We start from the raw sequence: 23,452 nt of genomic DNA, 5'->3' as shown, positions 1-23,452 counted from the left end.
CGAGTATAGCAGTGGAATGGAAGTCAGTGGACTCAATATACTGTTATGACCCAAACTGTCTGGATTGTAAAGAGATGGCTTGCTCAAAATACACGACAGTTTAGCCGCACAAAAAAGTAACCAACACCAGCAGATTTTATTTTTCAACAATTTATTGGGTTTAAGAAGAACAGATAACAAGACTTATACAAATACTAAAGTATTTAAGTTTAACAAGAAAGGATAGCAGTATCTATACAAATACTAATATAGTTACATGTACAACGGTGTCAAGTCCAAACGGACGCATATATTCCTCAGTGCTGAAAACCATACAGGCATAAATGCACAAATAAGAGGGAAAACCCACAGTATAACTGAGTGTATGACGAAATATACACAAAATTCCACAGACAGGGCCCGTGTACTAATAAGCACTGTGTACACAAGAACACAAATTAAATATACAAGTTCAGACTGAACAAGTGCTCGGTGGAGATAGGATATAACAAAGCCAGAGGCAGCAAAATTCAGCACAAATGGCCTACTAAAGTAACACACAGCGAAAGCATCCACAACTCTCAATGATTCACCTTTCTCCTTTCTCCTCTTTTGACCTGCGTTCATCTGCTCATTATATATCCAATATATATGTAATTCCAGCAGGAATGTCGAGTTTCTTTTTTATCTCTTGATACATACTCATATCTTCACTTTTCCAAAAGGCTGGTAAAGGAATGTAATATTCTACTTTTAACGCTGCTAATATATGTCCCAAATTTTAGAAGAATTAGGGTAGGTTCCAAACAGTCTGGTTTTGTACCATAATGTTAGTCGCCGTCTTATAAATGAAATAATCTTGACTACGGTGTATAACACTAACCAAATAAAAAAAGTAAATACTTAAATAATTTTGCTAAGGCATTATTTATTGAGGTTAAATGTTTTATTTGTATGTATGTATGTATGTATGTATGTATGTATGTATGTATGTATGTATGTATGTATGTATGTATGTATGTATGTATGTATGTGTGTATGTATAATAGAGATTTAACGTCGTGTTAACAATTTTTCAGTCATACGACGTCCTGCTGTTATTTTGGTTTAAAATGTTATTTATTTTACAAGTTTTTGGTAAAAAACACGCCGGCATCCAATGTCTTCCTGCCTCACAGACATTACAAGAGGGATACCTTGTAAATTATACTTACTTAGTCAGCAATATATCGAAGGGTCCTGCATGTGGCGTGTACATATCCTGTCTTGTAGCGCTTGTCACCAGGCCCGATCTTTGTCACTCACTAAACGTTATATTGGTGATCAGCTAGCGTTTATGGCAAAGATTGTGAAAGGTACGTGTACACCTCCGCTGGATTTAAAAGAAATCACAGACTCTGCACATGGTACATTTTATCTGGACTTATATTTGTACAAATACCAAAACGGTTTCCTCTTTCGCAGATTTTACAACAATAGAGAGAGTTTCAATTCTGACATTGTAAATTACCCTTACTTGGACAGCAATATACCGAGGGATACTGCATATGACGTGTGGGTATCTCGTCCTGCAGCATTTGTTACCTTGTGCCAGTCGTCAACCACAATGGACATACATGGTCAATAATATTTATTTATTTATTTGATTGTTTTACCACGTACTCAAGAATATTCCAGTTATACGACGGCGAACAGCAGTATGGTGGGAGGAAACCGGGCAAAGCCCTCGAGAAACCTACGACCATCCATAGGTCGCTGATAAACCTTCCCAAGTACGGCCGGAGAGGAAGACTGCAAGAACTGGACTTGAACTCATAGCGACCGCATTGGAGACAAGCTCCTGGGCCATTACGCCGAGCTGGCGTGATAATCCCTCGGCCACGGGGCCCCAGGTCAATAATAGCAAGGCCAGTTCCAAAAAATACGTTTAACAGGGTCTACTGAAGAACTGAGAAACTATTTAATGTACGAAATTACAGAGACGGGCAAAGAGAAAGTCAACAGTTTTTAATGATGCTGGAAAAACGCATGGTTTTTTCCAGGCGAATGAGTGAAATCAATATTCAAATCGCATACCATGCTAGAATATCAGTTGTCGATCATAAAATATGTATCTCCATTGCGCTTTGATAGCAACTGTTTATATATCCAACGTGGGGTTCTAAAATTCAGCGCGATGGTTATACAGCCCCGGGTTAACCGGACTTACACACAATAATGAAGCACAGCGCATCGTCACGCACCTGTCGTTGTCGATATATTTTATCCTTGCGTACACGCTGTGTGCACGCAGTTGTCTGATTTTCAAATGGCCCGTGAATGTCTTTCATTCCGATATAGGCCTGTTTATAATTGAAAACGTGCTCAAGATATTTAGATGTCAGAATTGGTGTGTATTGCTTTCATGTTTAGCTGCCACACCACGGTCAGAATTTCGGAATCGCGCACGGCCATTGACTGGTAACACGCTTGTCATTGAAAGGTTTGATGGAGTTTTTAAAGTGATGAAGAGAAAACTTCCACAACCGTCTGCCACTGACTCGACTCTTGACATTACCAAACAGTTCAGCCTACAGTTATACCATTAGCATCAGGCCTAGACTAATCTACTCACTTTGATGTCACAATATCTAGGTATGCTTAGTCACGAATATTTATACAGTGCTTTATATTTCATGGAATTAGCACCCCTCCCCCCCCCCCCCCACCATTAGCTATACAAACTATTTGGCTACAAATGTGAACGACTCCATTGTGTAATGAGATTGGAAGCGTACCCATAAACACTCATGATTTCCCTGCATGCAAATTGCGCATTAATTCTGCTCTGATTTATTAAAAATTGCACCAATTTCTAAAACAAACCTGTAACACATTTATATCATTAAGTATTTTTTGGCGATAGAATTACAAAAAAAATAGCGAAAACAGTTGTGAAAAAACACGATTGTTTTGTTCATTGATCTGTCTTCCTTCTGACGATGAGAAGGTTTTAATCTTGTGTAAAATGCATTTGAAACTTGGAAACTGGATTCTACTTTTTCCGATCATACAGGGTTCTGTGACGTCACAACAGGTCTTTGCCACTAAACACAAATACACTGGTAGATTTATCATTCAAAGCGCAAATGCATTAGGCTTTTAAGCCTTGAAACGAACTATTTAAAGCCAAAAATATTCATATAAAGATACATATAAAGACATAAGAAAAGATACATGTGACGTCCCCACTACTCTCTGGGTCAATGTCGAACACCTTTGGATCTAATATTGTTAAAACCATTAAATTACAGCATTCCGTCGTAAAAAGTTCTTATAAAATCGAACTATTTTCTGCTATATACTTTAACATTGATTTTTTTTGCAATTCGACAGAGAATGAATAAATGAGGGAGACTTTTGTGTTTTGTTTTATGACCGTTGTCAGGTGCAGATGTAGTATAGCCAAGTGTCACTCTTGAATTGCGTGTTAACCCATATACGTACTCTTTCCCAATGATAGCTACACAACCTGATTGGTTATTAACGTTGTGTGGGCAATAAACACGGGGACGGAATGGTTTGTAGGATAATCCTTTGAGAGATAAATGATACAGATGAGATGGCCAGTTGACCGTGTTGGTGCTCGAAAGGTTACTGGCTCAACTTCCCCGGCTCACGCCTTGGCTATATTTCCATATCCTGCAGTGGTAACCAAGGAAGTGTGCTTCATTCCCAGAGTACAAGTCATCTGAATTGATGAGTCAGGCGCATCTGTATTTGGACAAAGATTTTAAAGGGATCCCCGCTGTGGTAACACGGGAATGTTTGCGAGATAGTCTGCATTAAGGTCAAAATAGAACGTCACATGCCTGCTATGCTTGGCAGCAAAATCCGTGCAAAATGTGTTTAGTACTTGAATTGAACAGGTTTGTTGAACATAACGGCTCTCGTGAATTGCAACGTTGTACTGTACCTGTTTTCTGTCGAACAACAGTGCTACAGTGCCTCCACCATTAGAGGGCGAATACATTTCCCCGATGACATTTTACTTGCTTTTATCGATATATTTCAGATACGTTCTATGCATTCCCTTTAACAGCAGAGAGCAAAACGGTGTTTTAAGTTAGTACTACAAATAGAGCTAAGAGTGCCAATGAAAGTGTTCTAATCAATGACAGCTAGCAAAACGCATTAAATATGAAAATATCGAGTTACGCTGACCTTTGTAGGCAGCACTCGACATATACGTGTACAGTGACACATTTCTTACCCTCTTTTGATAAGAGATCGTCTGAGTATTGAATTTTGTCAGCGAAAGAAACGTCTTGTTTTATAAATAGACGAATCCATTCTTGTTGCGCTATTTGACTGAACTGTTTTGCTCACACAACGGCCGTCTAAAATAAGATTAATATTGTTTGATCGCCAACTCTTTATGTAATTCCAAAACGGTTGAGGTTCAGAGGCCCTACTTATAGAGAGTAGCCGTCCAGATTACAGATACTGTGTTCATTGAAGATACCAGTCATCACAGCAAACAACATGTATAAATATATATGAAAGTATACTTGGGTTTTATGTCGTAATTTTTCACTTATAAGAGGACGAGGAGTCATTCGGTGTGTCAATCTGACGCAATCACATGAGTCTGAGACCGGGTTCCTTGCATTAATCTCATAGTGCTGAACTACAAGTGAGGCAGCAACAATTGACATATTCAAAGTATTTAATAAGGCTCGACCCAGCAGAGAAGATATAGTCTGTAACAGTGGCCAAGGTGATTAGCACGCCAGCGCGGCGCTGTGACCCTCTCACATATGTGGTCACTGTGAGTTAAAGTCCAGCTCATGCTTCCTTCCTCTCCGGCCGTACGTGGGAAGGTCTGGCAACAACCTGCAGATGGTCGAGGGTATGCTTCCGACTCTGCCCGGTTTCTTCTCACGATAATGCTGGCCGACGTCGGATAAGTGAAATGTTCTCATCCTGTCTGATTGGATTAAAGGAGGAAAGACATCGATGGCAGAACAAAGTGAAATTAAAGGAATTAGTAACGACTACAAGATGCTACATGGCAAAACAATAGATCGGTTAAACATATTTAGAGTGTGAACCAGTGAGGACTTCAAAGTAACCACTGACGCGCGGATCCGTCCATGTTTACCCTGTATCTTCCGATGATGAATGAATATTAGGAGTTCCTGAAGCTTCTGTTCCTTTAGTCTCTTTGTCTACTAGCATCAAAAGTGACTCTTTCTGCAGAGCCATTTCACTAAGCTGTCTTCGAAGATTAATTTCAGATGCTTTCCAGAGTACCAACAGATCACTTTTCGATAGAGAATCTAATGTGAATGAATCAATGAGATCAACAGAGAACGCCCTACACAGATATTCTAAGGTATTGCGCCTGATACGGGATTTGTTCCGGTTATCTTTCATGTCCCATGGTTTTTTATATACATTTCCCACAGAGGCAGTCTGTGGCTTCCCGGAATGACGAGTTCTCCGGTGATCTTCTGAAAGACTGGCAAGATATTTAGAGGGTCTCCATGAGTAGCTTTTAACAAAATTTCCTCGATTAGTTTTAGGATTTCTCACCCGTTCAGTTTCTTTTAGAGAAATATTGCGCTTCATGACTGAACTGTTCTGTTGCCTTTCATTATTCATCACAAATCCCAAGTTGTTGTGCCCCACATGCACCACTGTGTCGTCACTTTCGGGGACGATGTCGTCATCAGGATCCTTGCTTAACCACTCCTCTTCCCAGTTGCTCGGCCAATCACTGACTGGTATCCCAGGTGACGCGTGACGCGATACTGCTGATGAACAGGTCGAAACCACTTCGAAATCAAGGGGATGAAGTTCATTGTCACCTACCACAGATTCTCCATCATCTACGACAAACGTGGATCCAGACTGACCCAAATTTGAACTTATTCCGTCACTGGAATAAGAATCGTCTAGCACAGATGGCGTAAATTCTCTGTCACTGGTTTTCACTTGTGTTCTACGAAGAAATGATAAACTCTGATGTCAGCAACAATTCAGTCAGGCAAATCATTATCACATAAATAAAGGCAGAAAATCAACGATGAAGACGTGGACCACCGACTTACCACCCCGCCCCACCTCCCACCCTCTAACAACGTAAAATACTTAAATACAATATCAGTATTAGGTTTGGCAGCATGGGGATCTTTTCCCATAAAGAACAATGTGTTTCTCCCACATATCCGTCATTATAAAGACAAGCACGGCAGATTATATATGTACCATCGGCAAACTGCTAACTCGCTCTCCTTTCCAATTCAGAGAAAATGACAGTGATTAAAAAACCGTTAGTAGACATTTAACCAACGGAGGATGAAGCAGTGGATACTAACCTACGCTGCGATACAATATTAGAAATTCAACTTCTCGGTGTGTGTGGAGTTGAAGTCGAGTTCATGTTGGCTTCCTCTTCAACCGTACGTGGTTGATGTTCTACGAGCAACCTGCGGCTGGTCGTGGGTTTCCTCCCACAATCGTCGGCGTTTAAGTTAAATATTCTTAAGAAAAGGTCTATAACATCAAGCAAGCACACTTTCCAGATCAACAGGCAGCGGAGACATGGAACGACTACTTTGCACAACAGCTGAGTATTGATAGTAAAACAACAAAATTAGCTATCTAACTTACGGTTTTAATGAGGTAGCCAGTGAGGAAAGTTGTCTTGTTGTCGGTGAGGAGGGAAAAGTTTTACCTTGGTTAACCACAACCTGTTGGCAAATATGTAACGTTATTAAAGGAGAAGAAAACATGACACTATAGGCTGAAAAGAGCACATTTTGTTTATATGGTGGTGCCTGCTGCATAATTGTGCGATTTTTCCTCGCCATACACGTAAACCCTGAAAACTGCAAAGCTGGCATGAATCGCGTCCTCCATCTTTAACACCCTGTAATTTATGCCGGGGGGTGTTTTGCTTCTCAGCCAATAAAAGTCGTTAAAACTGCCGCCTTGTTCGTGTAAACTCGGAACCTACGTCCAACATCCCGGCGTCCCAATCGTGAAGCGGAAAACGAACTATACTCTTCGCTACCTTCTGGGAAGAAGAGTTTTACCCGAAATGTACGAACTGCACTTCGGCGGTTTCCGACGGCAATTTTCCTCTTAACACAGAAGACGTGTGTTTCTCAGATACTGGCTTATGTTCCTCCACCTATGAATCTGAATGTTGCTACATGCATGTAAATTACAAAATATTTTCTTCTATAGTATAAACCAACATCTAAATAAGCAATTAAAAAAAATGAATGAACAGATAGATAATTTTTTTCTAAGTCAGCATTTTAAAATAAAAAGTCGCGCTATGCAGATCGTGCAAGCTGAGGGACGAGCAATTTTCAAGAAATGCAGAAGGATCACTTCTCGAGAACGTCGACTGTTGCATCGCGAAGAGAGAAATGACTCTGGAAGCGTGACATTGTATTTTTGAGCGCATTAGAAACCATGAAGCACTCTAGGAAGTGTAATAAAATGAACAACTAAACTGTAAACCTTAAATTCTACTAAGGTCACAACGTTCGGTTTGTCCTCTTGACGACATACCTTGCGCTGTTCCTTCAGGAAAAGGTCTATGAATTGTTTGTTCTTGACTTGGGTCAGTATTTCCTTCGCTCCGTGTGAAGGCGGGACAATTTCTTCACATGTTGTAGAACGATGAACCCTCTGCAAAAGTAACAACGACACTTGTGTTTATTTGTTTACGTTTTTCACGTCACTCTCACAAAAAAGCAACGTCTATCATTCACCACATCGTGTTAGGACCAAGCAGATATACATTCTCACTACTTGTTTGCAAAACTGTACAAAAACTGTAATTATCTCTTTGACTCTCTTTTGCTTAGCCCTACAATTAAAACTGTTATTAACGTGTTATCATATCTGCATGTATAGAATCTGTGTGAATCTTACTTTGTACTATTGTTATATGGGGGAAATACGACAGTTTATACATCTAACACCTACAAAAAAATTGAAACTAAAGCAAATGAGCATGTATATCCAATCTAGTTCAGGGAAATCTTTGGTTTACCCTATACCACTGGAATTATTTTGAAGCTCAGCCGGTTTGCATCATGAATGTGGTTTTAAACAGCATTTTAACGATACATGACTTTGCGCACCTGACTGAAAAACATCATATGTGTGTTCTTAAAGACACTATTGTCGTCTTTGGCACGCAGACTCGGGAGACAGTGTCTGTAGAAGAAGTGTTCCAACAGCAGAAGGATCACGCTGACACCAATGGCCACCATCAGCATGATGAACAAACCGGCGGTATGCTGTAAGCCATACTGAATGTCCCGCTGTTTGATGCCGTTTGAAGTACAAACCAACTCGGAGAAATGAGTGTTTTCCAGCCGCTCAAGGAATCCACTTGTGCCATAGGAGAGTATTAGGTCGGACATTGATGCCTTTATGTGAAAAAAAAATACGTGCATATTTCACATTTTCGCCAAACTAACATGTCACATTTCCAAGCTTACGAAATCCAGGTCACAGATTCAAATATCAGATATTTGCCTAAAATCACTGTGAAAAAACACACAATATGGATCGAGCACGCTATGAAAATGTCCACAAGTACCATGTGGCTCGTTGTTAGAGTTTGTCTTCATAACTGTTAATGTAAATGCATAAATAGTAGAAACCGCCAAGAAACATGGTAAGGGAAGGCAAAATTAAGTATAACCGATGCAATGACGCTTGACATCAACAGTTTAAAGATAATAAAATGTGACTCAGAATGCAGTGTTGTCATGACATTTTATGAACAAAGCATAAAGAAAAACTGTAGAAAACAAATCTCCCCTTATTGGCTTCGGTGTTGTATTGACCAGGTATAGTCTCCCTCAAAGTAACAAAGAGCTCTAAAATAAGACAGGTGGTTGTACAAAAAGGGCATGAATGGACGACCCGATGAATATTCTATGGCATGATTGAAACACACTATTTTAAGTTTCCTTTAGATTATTAAAAATAATATTGGAAGTAGGGAGAGTATAACAGGTAATAGGCAATAAAGTTGTCAATCAGAATTTGTTACAGTTCCAAATGCTAGTGTGTAAACATCGTCCATACCTTCCAAGGTGAGTGTTTGGGTAAGCCAATACCATACCCATCATCGGCAAATGTACCGCCAACCACACGTAACGTGCAGTCTCCATCCAGCCTTGCCCTAGCATACTCCAATATTGGCAAATCGTGTATGAAAATATCAAAATGCTTCTTCCTGCAATGAATTACTCAGAGGTCTCATATCAACCAACAAAACTGTGTTACGAGCAGTTTAACATTTTTTTATTACCGGTCGCACTTTTTTTGACAATTGTTTATTTAAGTCAAGAGTTTAAGGGTGATGTTAGAAAAAGGCAGACAAAGATCAAAACAAACAACCGGAGTTTCATGTCCGATACATAACAAACTGTCAGATATAATTCTGCAACCGGACCAGCACGAGAATCATGTGAATACGCTACCTTTGTGAATACGGATGAAGTCATTATTTTCTTAGTTTTTACCTTACAAGAGTAAGTGCGAAAACACGGAATTACGAAAGCGCGGGATCGAAAACATTAAAACTCGAAATGCAGTTTCGTGTTAACGTGGTTTAACAGACTCATGGCCTGATTAACAGCCTGTTCTCTATCGGTCACTTGTACGATTATAAACTTAAAAGACCACACACGTTTTTCTGTTGTATTTATACCGAAGACATCTACATGTACTAAAAAGTTTATTGTAATATTTATTAAAACAGAGCCGAACTGTTGTTCTTCATTGAACGTCTAAACGGCATGGCATGTTTTCTCAGCTTAGTAACGAACAGTAGTCTAAAAAGGACCGAGTAGTATGCCTTTTGTTTTTGGCTGGAACTTTTAGAGGAGCCTTCATTGGTTATGCATATACGTATAATAGTTGACTGTTTTGTACGTTTTTAAAGTTTGGTCGAATACTCTTGATACTGATTGCGTATAGGCGAAAACCTAAAAGTCAAAGGCGATACCAACTTTCTGGTTGTGCCTCGTATTTTCGGGATTTGGCCTTTCTCGGTCAGGTTTTAAGCCATCGACCTTTCGCTTTTTCAACCTTCACTCTTTCGCGTTTTTCTTAATTTTTACCTTTGATTTTTAAGGTCGAAACAAGTAAAATACGTGTGGCCCAATCCAGCTTCCACACCACATTCTTAGGGCATAGTAACATTTATCTTAATGACTGTAATGATTGCAGCATGAATTTCTATTTAAGGAAATAGTATATGAGGATTTGTGTACACAGATTTTTTTCTTTGGTATTGGTTTGTATAGTTTTCAACGCCACACAGAAGAGTTTGGCTTTTACGGTGGCTTCAAGTATACATGGATTGAGGAAGCCGGAGCAAACCACTGATCTTTTGGTATGTTGTTGTAACATTTTTCCACGTGTATCATATAATATATTGGCCAAAGTGAAATGGTTTCCAGCGGACTTCTTGTAAGAGTAGATAGGAGAGAATCGGTGACCAGCTATGGCCACCAAGGCGTCGGTAACAAAGTCGGGATTCAGAGGTGAATCTAGAACATCCCAATGCAAGCAGGTAAATCTAGAACATCGCAATACAAGGCGGAGAATCTACAACATCCCAATGCAAGCAGGTAAATCTAGAACATCCCAATACAAGGAGGTGAATCTGGGACATTCCAATGCAAAGAGGTAAATCTAGGAGAATTCATTGCATGCAGGTGAAAATAGAACATTCCAGTGCAAGTAGGTGAATTTAGAACATTCCAATGCAAAGAGGTAAATCTAGGAGAATTCATTGCATGCAGGTGAAAATAGAACATTTCAATGCAAGGAGGTGAAACTAGACCATTACACTGCAAACAGGTAAATCCACAAATAAACTCACGTCCATGGTGACCTATCATAAATACCATTATAAATTACATGCATACATGCAGCTATTTTTATAACTATCCGTGCTAAACGTACATGCGCACCTAGTGTATCCATGGATACTTACTTCATCTCAGTGATCATGCCAATGGAAGTTTTAAGACTAGTTTTGTTCAGTGTTGAAGCAAGTCCAGGGTACATATTCTCAATGTAACTCGCAACACTTGTTTCTCCAATAACTGCAACTTTCTTAGAGGCTAACTGAAAGGAATTTAAATCATCACTAGGTTGGATTCTACCACACTATTATCATAACAAAAGGACGGTATCGTTAAACGATAGACCTACAAATCTTTTTCTCTTCTCTGTGCATGCTAGGCTACTGTTAGCACATCCAGGTGTTTATTGTAAACATAAGAAGAAGTTTTAACGTAGACAAATGTCGAAAACACGCAATGTACATAGCCTCAACTGAATTCCGATCGTTCCATAATCAACCTCTGCTCCAGATGTAGGGCCTACTCGAACGTTACAAGAACAGTATGGTAAAGTTGCATTCGGATAGATACTCCTTGATCAAACGCTTTTCCACACGATTTTTTCGAACAGCGTTATACTAATTAGTTTGACTTAGAATTGAATTTTTCATTGGTTGGGGAGAATTAAAACATAGATGAACTCATGGAGGACATTTTAAAATTTATAGTAAGCGACAACGTTAATGTAATTACTGTGTGGGCTGTAACGTTTCAGGTTAGAAAAAACATAGAATGCTACCCCAATCTACCCATTTGCGCCGGTTCACTTCATGGCGATTAATTTGAGGCAAAACAAAGCACATGACTTATAAAAAAAATTACGCTCAACTCACTCGGGGGTCCGCTGGGCTTTTGTAAAACTCGACGTTTTCCTTACCCGCCATAAAGGCGGCGAGATTGGCGGTATAGCTGGCAATCATAAAGATTGAACACAAAGCCCAAACGTTGAGGATAAAGCGGCTGGGCCAGCTTTTGGGTGATTTTGTTGCAAACGTATGACCAAAAGCCACGGAATAGACAGCGACGAGAGAAGAACCCAGGGTGTAATTCCTGTTGCGCTTTCTCCCCCAAGGATTCAAGCCGTAGGGACTCCTCCACTCCAGATACGATGATATGACTGCGGTTAACGTTGCTGCGAGCAGTATACACAGCCACACCGCCGTTGAGAACGGCTTCAGAAAGGCATCAATTGATGGTTGCTGGTCCTGTGCCACTGACAGCATAGTGAAACCAGACTGGTAAAACGGCACAGTAAAATCAATCCAGGCTGACCGTACAGCAGTAATACTGAGGGCTCCTATCATAATGTCAGCAGTGCCGTAATAAACCTGCCCGATAGCACCATCCCATGTGTCATTTACCAGTTTTCCAATGCGATTGACATTATCCGGAAAAAAGTACAGTATAAACTCAAAGTCCAAGTCCTGAGAGATCCGGTTTAGAAGGTCGACGGATAGTCCTGAGCAGCAGAGAAAGGTGAACTGCTGGTCCTCGGGTGACCCCCCTTTCACGAATGCGTCCAGGTAGTCCATCACCCGATCCGTTTTCTTGAGCTCTAAACACGGTGTATCGGTGTAGCACTTGTGTTCGTCATTATCCGGATCCCGGAAATGAACAAACGGAGGTGCCGGAACCGTGACAACTCTTAGGAACTTCTTACGGACGGCAATAGGCCCATAGATAAACCCTCCTGGCCAAATAATCGTGTTCACTGAGATTAAATTACGCTGGACTTTTCCGACAACCCGCCAGCTAGAGCTGTTACCTTCACGCACCAGATTTTTCAGATTGTAAATCACTTTTGGTTTCTTCCAGCTTGTTTCCATTGACCTGTAGCCAACGAGGAAACATTCTTAATATATACATAACATAAACAAAAGAATATTCATAACGGAAAGAGATGTTCCCAGGTAACTCTAGCGAAAAGCATATTCATAACGGAAAGAGATGTTCGCAGGAAACTCTAACGAAAAGCATATTCATAATAGAAAGAGATGTTCGCAAATAACTCAAACGAAAACCATACTCATAACGGAAAGAGATGTTCGCAGGTAATTCAAACGAAAAGCATATTCATAACGGAAAGAGATGTTCGCAGGTAACTCTAACGAAAAGCATATTCATAATGGAAAGAGATGTTCGCAGGTAACTCTAGCGAAAAGCATATTCATAATGGAAAGAGATGTTCGCAGGTAACTCAAACAAAAAGCATATTCATAATGGAAAGAGATGTTCGCAGGTAACTCAAACGAAAAGCATATTCATAATGGAAAGAGATGTTCGCAGGCAACTCAAACGAAAAGCATATTCATAACGGAAAGAGATGTTCGCAGGTAATTCAAACGAAAAGCATATTCATAACGGAAAGAGATGTTCGCAGGTAACTCAAACGAAAACCATATTCATAATGGAAAGAGATGTTCGCAGGTAACTCTAGCGAAAAGCATATTCATAATGGAAAGAGATGTTCGCAGGTAACTCAAACGAAAAGCATATTTATAATAGAAAGAGATGTTCGCAGGTAACTCAAACGAAAAGCATATTCATAACGGAAAGAAATGTTCGCAGGTAACTCAAACGAAAAACATATTCATAACGGAAAGAGATGTTCGCAGGTAACTCTAACGAAAAGCATATTCATAATGGAAAGAGATGTTCGCAGGTAACTCAAACGGAAAGCATATTCATAATGGAAAGAGATGTTCGCAGGTAACTCAAACGGAAAGCATATTCATAATGGAAAGAGATGTTCGCAGGTAACTCTAACGAAAAGCATATTCATAAAGGAAAGAGATGTTCGCAGGTAACTCAAACGAAAACCATATTCATAATGGAAAGAGATGTTCGCAGGTAACTCTAGCGAAAAGCATATTCATAATGGAAAGAGATGTTCGCAGGTAACTCAAACGAAAACCATACTCATAACGGAAAGAGATGTTCGCAGGTAACTCAAACAAAAAAAAATATTCATAACGGAAAGAGATGTTCGCAGGTAACTCTAACGAAAAGCATATTCATAATGGAAAGAGATGTTCGCAGGTAACTCTAGCGAAAGGCATATTCATAACGGAAAGAGATGTTCGCAGGTAACTCAAACAAAAAGCATATTCATAATGGAAAGAGATGTTCGCAGGAAACTTAAACGAAAAGCATATTCATAACGGAAAGAGATGTTCGCAGGCAACTCAAACGAAAAGCATATTCATAACGGAAAGAGATGTTCGCAGGTAACTCAAACGAAAACCATATTCATAATGGAAAGAGATGTTCGCAGGTAACTCAAACGAAAAGCATATTCATAACGGAAAGAGATGTTCGCAGGTAACTTTAACGAAAAGCATATTCATAATGGAAAGAGATGTTCGCAGGTAACTCTAGCGAAAACCATACTCATAACGGAAAGAGATGTTCGCAGGTAATTCAAACGAAAAGCATATTCATAACGGAAAGAGATGTTCGCAGGTAACTCTAACGAAAAGCATATTCATAATGGAAAGAGATGTTCGCAGGTAACTCTAGCGAAAAGCATATTCATAACGGAAAGAGATGTTCGCAGGTAACTCAAACGAAAAGCATATTCATAATGGAAAGAGATGTTGGCAGGTAACTCAAACGGAAAGCATATTCATAATGGAAAGAGATGTTCGCAGGTAACTCAAACGAAAAGCATATTCATAATGGAAAGAGATGTTCCCAGGTAACTCAAAGGAAAAGCATATTCATAATGGAAAGAGATGTTCGCAGGTAACTCTAGCGAAAAGCATATTCATAACGAAAAGAGATGTTCGCAGGTAACTCTAGCGAAAAGCATATTCATAACGGAAAGAGATGTTCGCAGGTAACTCAAACGAAAAGCATATTCATAACGGAAAGAGATGTTTGCAGGTAACTCAAACGAAAAGCATATTCATAATGGAAAGAGATGTTCGCAGGTAACTCTAGCGAAAAGCATATTCATAACGGAAAGAGATGTTCGCAGGTAACTCTAGCGAAAAGCATATTTATAACGGAAAGAGATGTTCGCAGGTAACTCAAACGAACAGCATATTCATAACGGAAAGAAATGTTCGCAGGTAACTCAAACGAAAAGCATATTCATAACGGAAAGAGATGTTCGCAGGTAGCTCAAACGAAAAGCATATTCATAATGGAAAGAGATGTTCGCAGGTAACTCTAGCGAAAAGCATATTTATAACGGAAAGAGATGTTCGCAGGTAACTCAAAAGAAAACCATATTCATAATGGAAAGAGATGTTCGCAGGTAACTCTAGCGAAAAGCATATTTATAATGGAAAGAGATGTTCGCAGGTAACTCTACCGAAAAGCATATTCATAATGGAAAGAGATGTTCGCAGGTAACTCTAGCGAAAAGCATATTCATAATGGAAAGAGATGTTCGCAGGTAACTCAAACGAAAAGCATATTCATAACGGAAAGAGATGTTCGCAGGTAACTCAAACGAAAAACATATTCATAACGGAAAGAGATGTTAGCAGGTAACTCTAGCGAAAAAACATATTCATAACGGAAAGAGATGTTCGCAGGTAACTCAAACGAAAAGCCTATTCATAACGGAAAGAGATGTTCGCAGGTAACTCTAGCGAAAAGCATATTCATAACGGAAAGAGATGTTCGCAGGTAACTCAAACGAAAAGCTTATTTATAACGGAAAGAGATGTTCGCAGGTAACTCAAACGAAAAGCATATTCATAACGGAAAGAGATGTTCGCAGGTAACTCTAGCGAAAAGCATATTCATAACGGAGAGAGATGTTCGCAGGTAACTCAAACGGAAAGCATATTCATAACGGAAAGAGATGTTCGCAGGCAACTCAAACGAAAAGCATATCCATAACGGAAAGAGATGTTCGCAGGTAACTCTAGGGAAAAACATATTCATAACGAAAAGAGATGTTCGCAGGTAACTCTAGCGAAAAGCATATTCATAACGGAAAGAGATGTTCGCAGGTAACTCAAACGAAAAGCATTTTCATAACGGAAAGAGATGTTCGCAGGTAACTCTAGCGAAAAACATATTCATAATAGAAAGAGATGTTCGCAGGTAACTCAAACGAAAAGCATATTCATAATGGAAAGAGATGTTCGCAGGTAACTCTAGCGAAAAGCATATTCATAACGGAAAGAGATGTTCGCAGGTAACTTTAACGAAAAGCATATTCATAATAGAAAGAGATGTTCGCAGGTAACTCTAGCGAAAAGCATATTCATAAGGGAGAGAGATGTTCGCAGGTAACTCAAACGAAAACCATACTCATAACGGAAAGAGATGTTCGCAGGTAATTCAAACGAAAAGCATATTCATAACGGAAAGAGATGTTCGCAGGTAACTCTAACGAAAAGCATATTCATAATGGAAAGAGATGTTCGCAGGTAACTCTAGCGAAAAGCATATTCATAACGGAAAGAGATGTTCGCAGGTAACTCAAACGAAAAGCATATTCATAATGGAAAGAGATGTTGGCAGGTAACTCAAACGGAAAGCATATTCATAATGGAAAGAGATGTTCCCAGGTAACTCAAACGAAAAGCATATTCATAATGGAAAGAGATGTTCCCAGGTAACTCAAAGGAAAAGCATATTCATAATGGAAAGAGATGTTCGCAGGTAACTCTAGCGAAAAGCATATTCATAACGAAAAGAGATGTTCGCAGGTAACTCTAGCGAAAAGCATATTCATAACGGAAAGAGATGTTCGCAGGTAACTCAAACGAAAAGCATATTCATAATGGAAAGAGATGTTCGCAGGTAACTCTAGCGAAAAGCATATTTATAACGGAAAGAGATGTTCGCAGGTAACTCAAAAGAAAACCATATTCATAATGGAAAGAGATGTTCGCAGGTAACTCTAGCGAAAAGCATATTTATAATGGAAAGAGATGTTCCCAGGTAACTCAAAAGAAAACCATATTCATAATGGAAAGAGATGTTCGCAGGTAACTCTAGCGAAAAGCATATTCATAATGGAAAGAGATGTTCGCAGGTAACTCAAACGAAAAGCATATTCATAACGGAAAGAGATGTTCGCAGGTAACTCAAACGAAAAACATATTCATAACGGAAAGAGATGTTCGCAGGTAACTCTAGCGAAAAACATATTCATAACGGAAAGAGATGTTCGCAGGTAACTCAAACGAAAAGCATATTCATAACGGAAAGAGATGTTCGCAGGTAACTCTAGCGAAAATCATATTCATAACGGAAAGAGATGTTCGCAGGTAACTCAAACGAAAAGCATATTTATAACGGAAAGAGATGTTCGCAGGTAACTCAAACGAAAAGCATATTCATAACGGAAAGAGATGTTCGCAGGTAACTCTAGCGAAAAGCATATTCATAACGGAGAGAGATGTTCGCAGGTAACTCAAACGGAAAGCATATTCATAACGGAAAGAGATGTTCGCAGGCAACTCAAACGAAAAGCATATCCATAACGGAAAGAGATGTTCGCAGGTAACTCTAGGGAAAAACATATTCATAACGAAAAGAGATGTTCGCAGGTAACTCTAGCGAAAAGCATATTCATAACGGAAAGAGATGTTCGCAGGTAACTCAAACGAAAAGCATTTTCATAACGGAAAGAGATGTTCGCAGGTAACTCTAGCGAAAAACATATTCATAATAGAAAGAGATGTTCGCAGGTAACTCAAACGAAAAGCATATTCATAATGGAAAGACATGTTCGCAGGTAACTCTAGCGAAAAGCATATTCATAACGGAAAGAGATGTTCGCAGGTAACTCTAGCGAAAAGCATATTTATAACGGAAAGAGATGTTCGCAGGTAACTCAAACGAACAGCATATTCATAACGGAAAGAAATGTTCGCAGGTAACTCAAATGAAAAGCATATTCATAACGGAAAGAGATGTTCGCAGGTAACTCAAACGAAAAGCATTTTCATAACGGAAAGAGATGTTCGCAGGTAACTCTAGCGAAAAACATATTCATAATAGAAAGAGATGTTCGCAGGTAACTCAAACGAAAAGCATTTTCATAACGGAAAGAGATGTTCGCAGGTAACTCTAGCGAAAAACATATTCATAATAGAAAGAGATGTTCGCAGGTAACTCAAACGAAAAGCATATTCATAATGGAAAGAGATGTTCGCAGGTAACTCTAGCGAAAAGCATATTCATAACGGAAAGAGATGTTCGCAGGTAAGTCAAAAGAAAAGCATATTCATAATGGAAAGAGATGTTCGCAGGTAACTCTAGCGAAAAGCATATTTATAATGGAAAGAGATGTTCGCAGGTAACTCAAACGAAAAGCATATTCATAACGGAAAGAGATGTTCGCAGGTAACTCAAACGAAAAGCATATTCATAATGGAAAGAGATGTTCGCAGGTAACTCAAACAAAAAGCATATTTATAACGGAAAGAGATGTTCGCAGGTAACTCAAACGAAAAGCATATTCATAACGGAAAGAGATGTTCGCAGGTAACTCAAACGAAAACCATATATATAACTGAAAGAGATGTTCGCAGGTAACTCTAGCGAAAAGCATATTCATAATGGAAAGAGATGTTCGCAGGTAACTCAAACGAAAAGCATATTCATAATAGAAAGAGATGTTCGCAGGTAACTCAAACGAAAAACATATTCATAACGGAGAGAGATGTTCGCAGGTAACTCAAACGGAAAGCATATTCATAACAGAAAGAGATGTTCGCAGGTAACTCAAACGAAAAGCATATCCATAACGGAAAGAGATGTTCGCAGGTAACTCTAGGGAAAAACATATTCATAACGGAAAGAGATGTTCGCAGGTAACTCGAAAGAAAACCATATTCATAATGGAAAGAGATGTTCGCAGGTAACTCTAGCGAAAAGCATATTCATAATGGAAAGAGATGTTCGCAGGTAACTCAAACGAAAAGCATATTCATAACGGAAAGAGATGTTCGCAGGTAACTCAAACGAAAAGCATATTCATAACGGAAAGAGATGTTCGCAGGTAACTCTAGCGAAAAGCATATTCATAATGGAAAGAGATGTTCGCAGGTAACTCAAACGAAAAGCATATTCATAACGGAGAGAGATGTTCGCAGGTAACTCAAACGAAAACCATATTCATAATGAAAAGCGATGTTCGCAGGTAACTCAGAAGAAAACCATATTTCTAGGTATGTAAGTGGACAAAATTGTCGGAAAAACCCTGCGAGTCGCTAAAAGCTGACGTAAAGCAGGGGTCAAACCTACTGTTATTGAAAACATTTTTTTCTCAGATGTTTAAAAGTTATTAATAATTTGTTTCAGACGTAAATTTTGTGTATTTGGATGATAAGGTAGCCATGATAGATTTTCGTTCTTTAATACACTTTTGAATTGTCAATGCATTTACCAATTCCTGGTTGTATAAACTCAATTATCAATTCGAATACCATTCATTTCCAATATTCCTAAGTAAATCGTTGAATATTATGGTTTAACAGTATTATGTGCAAAATAAACAACTATTTCTTCAGTAAACATGTTAGAAAGAACTGATCCAAACGTCATTAGACGCATAGCTTTCCTTACCTAACAAACCGATGGGCTGCCCCCAAGTCATCTCCGGAACCGTTGCAGTCAGTTGTTTCGTTCTCCAGGTACAGCAGCCTCCATGTTGAAACAATGGCGGACAGTCCATCGCGAATTTCCGTTTTAAAGCCTGTGCTAGGTAAGTACTCAAGAGCTAAAAAACCAGCAGGTAAACATGTGACGTCACTGCCGTTCCGAAAATCTCCTTTTGTCGATATCCACACATGACCAGGCTGGAAAAGTTCATATTTGACTGCACATCGTAATATATGTTTTGTTGTTTCCGATCCGGCATGCAATACGATAAGCTGAGACCCGTTGTCCCTTAATTCTATAATTTTCCTCAGAAACCGTTGATCTTGGCAACCCTTTTTAGAACTTCCAAAGATTTTGAAGCGTTTAAGCCGAGGGCGTTTTAACGCAAGATGTCTCATGTGAAACGCAAATTCATCATAAGCATGCTCTCTTTGGTAAATGACACTAATATCAGAGGTATTTTGCGTATCGATGAGATGAAAAAATGCCTCTGCCATATCCAACTCACTTGGTCCAAATCGCACCACCGTGTCGGAGTATAACTGTCGAAGAGAAAAGTTAACATCGTTTAAGGCGTGTTATATACTTTTATAAATAAAAAAGAATACTGCATAAAAGTCCTGGGTGAATTTTTTTCTAACACATAGTCTCCAAACTATAAGAATATCACTTATAAAAAGCTAATGTCCAAAGTTCAACTTGTAAAATCCTAGTTCCATTAACAAAGGACCGCAAGCTTTGAAGATATAAACCTGTCATGCAGGTCATTGTTTATGTAAAAGTTCCAAAATCATTCCTCCATATTCATAACTGCAGGTTGTAAGAGTATATTATTTCGTAAATATTCCGGTGATGCTTTTATTACGATATATCTTAAGCAATGAAAAAGGATACATAACAACTGTTTTTTTAATTACTGAATACGGAGTATATGAAGTGGCCTAACTTGTAAAAGTACAAGCTTTCTTCTTGGGGTGCAAAAATGCCTTTAAACAGCGGCCAGAGGGGTCAGTCGAAAAATTAAGGAGCTTGCTGTTTTGACATGAGCGGTGATAGCTGTCAAAACAACTTTGTAGGGTGGAAAGAACTCGGATTAGGGACGCTCAGCTCGTCCCGCGATCTTAGCATGTTCAGTGTGTCACTTCCGAATATTTCATACCATCGAACATTTATCAGAAATATATACTATGCTTTAAAAACTAAAAAAAATGGCATATCTTCCTTCATTACCCATATAATAATGTTCTCCGTTTTACTGTAACTTTTCATATTTAAATCTACTGCGTTGTCCATATATAATAGTATATATAATTTAAACTAATACAAACATTCCAAGGCTTACTTTCCCTGTTCATTATTCAGTCCTGTAATCTTACTCACTTTTAGACATTGAAAAAAAAATTCATAAAATCGCAGCATGGCGAGGTTAACTTGGATGTGATATACACATGTCAATGTAATTACTAAATACAGCACCAAGTCAGTTGTCCACTGTTACAATATATTGCACTAATTGTCGAATTCAAACAGCTTTGTTTACTCAACCAGATATGACATCTTAACTTTTAGTAACAGCGTTTTATGGCGTAGAATTAAATCGTCAATTTGTATAAAAATCGTACAGCAGCCCTTCATCTAATATGGACGTTCCAGACCAATAATCGCAAGGCCAATTCCCAAAACTACTTTTAACACAAATCTCCAAACGACTAAGAAAGTATATAAAGAATGAAAATAGACCGGAATCATGGGAAGAGAAGCGGTCAACAGTTTTCAATGATGTTGGAAACGCGCAAGGTATGTTCTAGGCTTACAAGCAGACAAGGGTAATATGCTCATTGTATAAAATTTACAGGAATTTTAGACTGAAGGAGTTTGATGGAATAACCTTGACACACTAGTTTTTGCAGTAATAACTTGTGACGTTCATTGAAATCGTCAAACAACACACAGGTTCGAACAAATGCTACATGGCGAGATATATGCACGTCATATGCAAGACCCTTGGATATATTGCTGTCCAAGTAAGGATAATTTTCAGTATCAAAATAGAAACCATCGCTCTTGTCGTAAAGCCTGCGAGAGAGCAAACCGTTTTAGTTTTTGTACAAATAAAGGTATATATAAGATGTGCCGTCTTAAGAGTGTGGTTTCCTTTAAATTCAACAAAGGTGGATATATATCTTTCATAACCTTTAGTATGTGTGGATTGTTTAAATCAAGCAGATCATTAATATACCGCTTAGTGCTTGAGAAAGCGAGACGTGTACGCCACAGGCAGGAGCATCGGATGTATTCATTGTTATAGATGAGATACATAAACTGTCCATCCGAAGTACTTGTTCTTTCAATCCCAATAAACCAGACTGCAATTCCTTCGTTCGCTCGTTTATACAACCAAATGCAGCCTCGTTGTATCTATAAACTGTGCCACACAGCACGCACGCATGTACAGTGTTTGATCTCCAGTCAACTCTGTGGCACAACTGGCAACAATGCTCAACAGAAATATATCCTCCATATAATAAATGAAATATAATTCAGTATAGATCAATACTTGTGTACGCTGGACTATGCTCACTAAATGTTATTCCATTCAATTTGATCTGCTTGCTTGTCTAAAAACGTGTGCAATAACATCGTTTGGCGAACACAATTGTAATGTAAAAGAATTTGGTATGGGGAGTAAAATCCAGAGCAACGACGACAGCGTGATGGTTGGCAAATGGCAACTCGTAACCCGTGAAAGCCAGCCTCTTGTCAGTTGATGGAGTTTTATTATACCTGTTCATGTTAATGCAGAAATAAATGCAACTGTAATGGACTATTTTTAACACCTTGGCTTAAGACATCACTGGTCTAGAATGACGCGCCGTTAAAAATAACACTGAAAATAGAGCAGGTCCCTGGAACCAGTGATCGCCATACAAGTAGACAACAGCTTACAAGAAAAAGCACGTTTTAAATGCTCAAGTGTTAGCGAAGTTTACTCAGGATTGAAGGCACCTTACCGGATAGGTCATGGAATCCATAGTTAGTGAAACCTGAGGAATAGCCAGAAACTCGGCAAACATAGACGCCGCATTCGCCGTGTAGATACTTCCGATAGTAAATATCACATCTGGAACATCTGAGATGACAGAGGCTTGAATATCAGTCACAGCTGACGTCAGATCTTTACCCATCTTCAGCGTCAGTGCGCGGAACGAGACGTTAACACCGATGTCTTGGGCGCTAGGCAGGTCAGACAGTGCTTCCTGGCAGGTTTCTGTGATGTCAGTGTCAAACAAGCAGAGAATAGTCACTTTGGAGGAGCTGGCGATTCGGATAGCCCACAATATCAGGCAAATGGAGGACCGAATCACTAGTATGGTCCACATGTCTGTAAACTATGACATAGTCATCAAGTATCAAATGATTCTCATAGCTGAACATCCGGATAACAGAGTCTGTTGTTGTAACATACAAACCTATGATTTTCGTCTACTTGGGCTTGCCATGTAACATAAACAAGAAAACATCTGGACTCCATGCGTGCGCCTCTGGCTAAATGAATTGGACGTTGATAGCTCTTCTTTTTTCCATATGTTTGAATTAGGCAGGGCTACCCCGTACTGTCCCGTATCGCCCTGTATTTCCGGTATTGTCACGCATTTCCGGTATTTATTCGATTTCATGGCTTCTGTCCCTGAAACAAAACACCACATGCATAAGTAAACCATCACCCCAGGCGTAAATACTCCAACCTTTAATAGATGGCTTGAAAAATATATACATGTATTTCCGAGTGGTTGATATCTTGAATGTCTATCAATGACGCTTGTTTTCTTTTCACATTGTACTCCCCATCAAATAATTCATAGACGCAGCCTTGTTTTTTGTGCAGTGATACTGTCAATAAAAAATGAAAGCAGTAAATACAACTTCGGCATCGGTGCAGCTATGTGGGTTCCAGATGT

The 23,452-nt window shown here is 39.1% G+C and overlaps 2 protein-coding genes across 2 annotated transcripts; both read right to left on the bottom strand.

Annotated features, from left to right (window-relative positions):
* Positions 1–4,952: 4,952 nt before the first annotated feature.
* LOC135471873 (uncharacterized) lies at positions 4,953–8,212 on the bottom strand. Its single transcript, XM_064751283.1, has 4 exons — positions 8,127–8,212; positions 7,549–7,668; positions 6,637–6,716; positions 4,953–5,965 (listed from the first exon to the last, which is right to left on the bottom strand). The coding sequence occupies exons 1-4, from the start codon at positions 8,142–8,144 to the stop codon at positions 5,119–5,121; spliced, it is 1,065 nt and encodes a 354-aa protein (XP_064607353.1). The 5' UTR covers positions 8,145–8,212; the 3' UTR covers positions 4,953–5,118.
* On the bottom strand, positions 8,164–22,873 carry LOC135470670 (glutamate receptor ionotropic, NMDA 3A-like). The gene is made up of 7 exons (XM_064749705.1): positions 22,505–22,873; positions 19,458–20,035; positions 11,750–12,746; positions 11,006–11,139; positions 9,085–9,235; positions 8,238–8,417; positions 8,164–8,202 (listed from the first exon to the last, which is right to left on the bottom strand). The coding sequence occupies exons 1-7, from the start codon at positions 22,871–22,873 to the stop codon at positions 8,164–8,166; spliced, it is 2,448 nt and encodes an 815-aa protein (XP_064605775.1).
* Positions 22,874–23,452: the final 579 nt, after the last annotated feature.

Source organism: Liolophura sinensis, chromosome 7 (genome assembly GCF_032854445.1).
Source record: "Liolophura sinensis isolate JHLJ2023 chromosome 7, CUHK_Ljap_v2, whole genome shotgun sequence".
Taxonomy (NCBI): domain Eukaryota; kingdom Metazoa; phylum Mollusca; class Polyplacophora; order Chitonida; family Chitonidae; genus Liolophura; species Liolophura sinensis.
Note: the sequence above shows the minus strand (reverse complement) of the source record. Positions and strands in the feature narration are given on the sequence as shown.

Coding starts and splice junctions, on each gene's coding strand:
- LOC135471873 (XM_064751283.1), bottom strand. Junction 6,717..7,548: donor TCCTGAAGGAACAGCGCAAG/GTATGTCGTCAA, acceptor ATTTGCCAACAG/GTTGTGGTTAACCAAGGTAA. Junction 5,966..6,636: donor CTGGCTACCTCATTAAAACC/GTAAGTTAGATA, acceptor ATTTCTTCGTAG/AACACAAGTGAAAACCAGTG.
- LOC135470670 (XM_064749705.1), bottom strand. CDS start 22,873: ATGTGGACCATACTAGTGATTCGGTCCTCCATTTGCCTGATATTGTGG. Junction 12,747..19,457: donor GCAGCCCATCGGTTTGTTAG/GTAAGGAAAGCT, acceptor CGTTGGCTACAG/GTCAATGGAAACAAGCTGGA. Junction 9,236..11,005: donor GGCATGATCACTGAGATGAA/GTAAGTATCCAT, acceptor AATTCATTGCAG/GAAGAAGCATTTTGATATTT.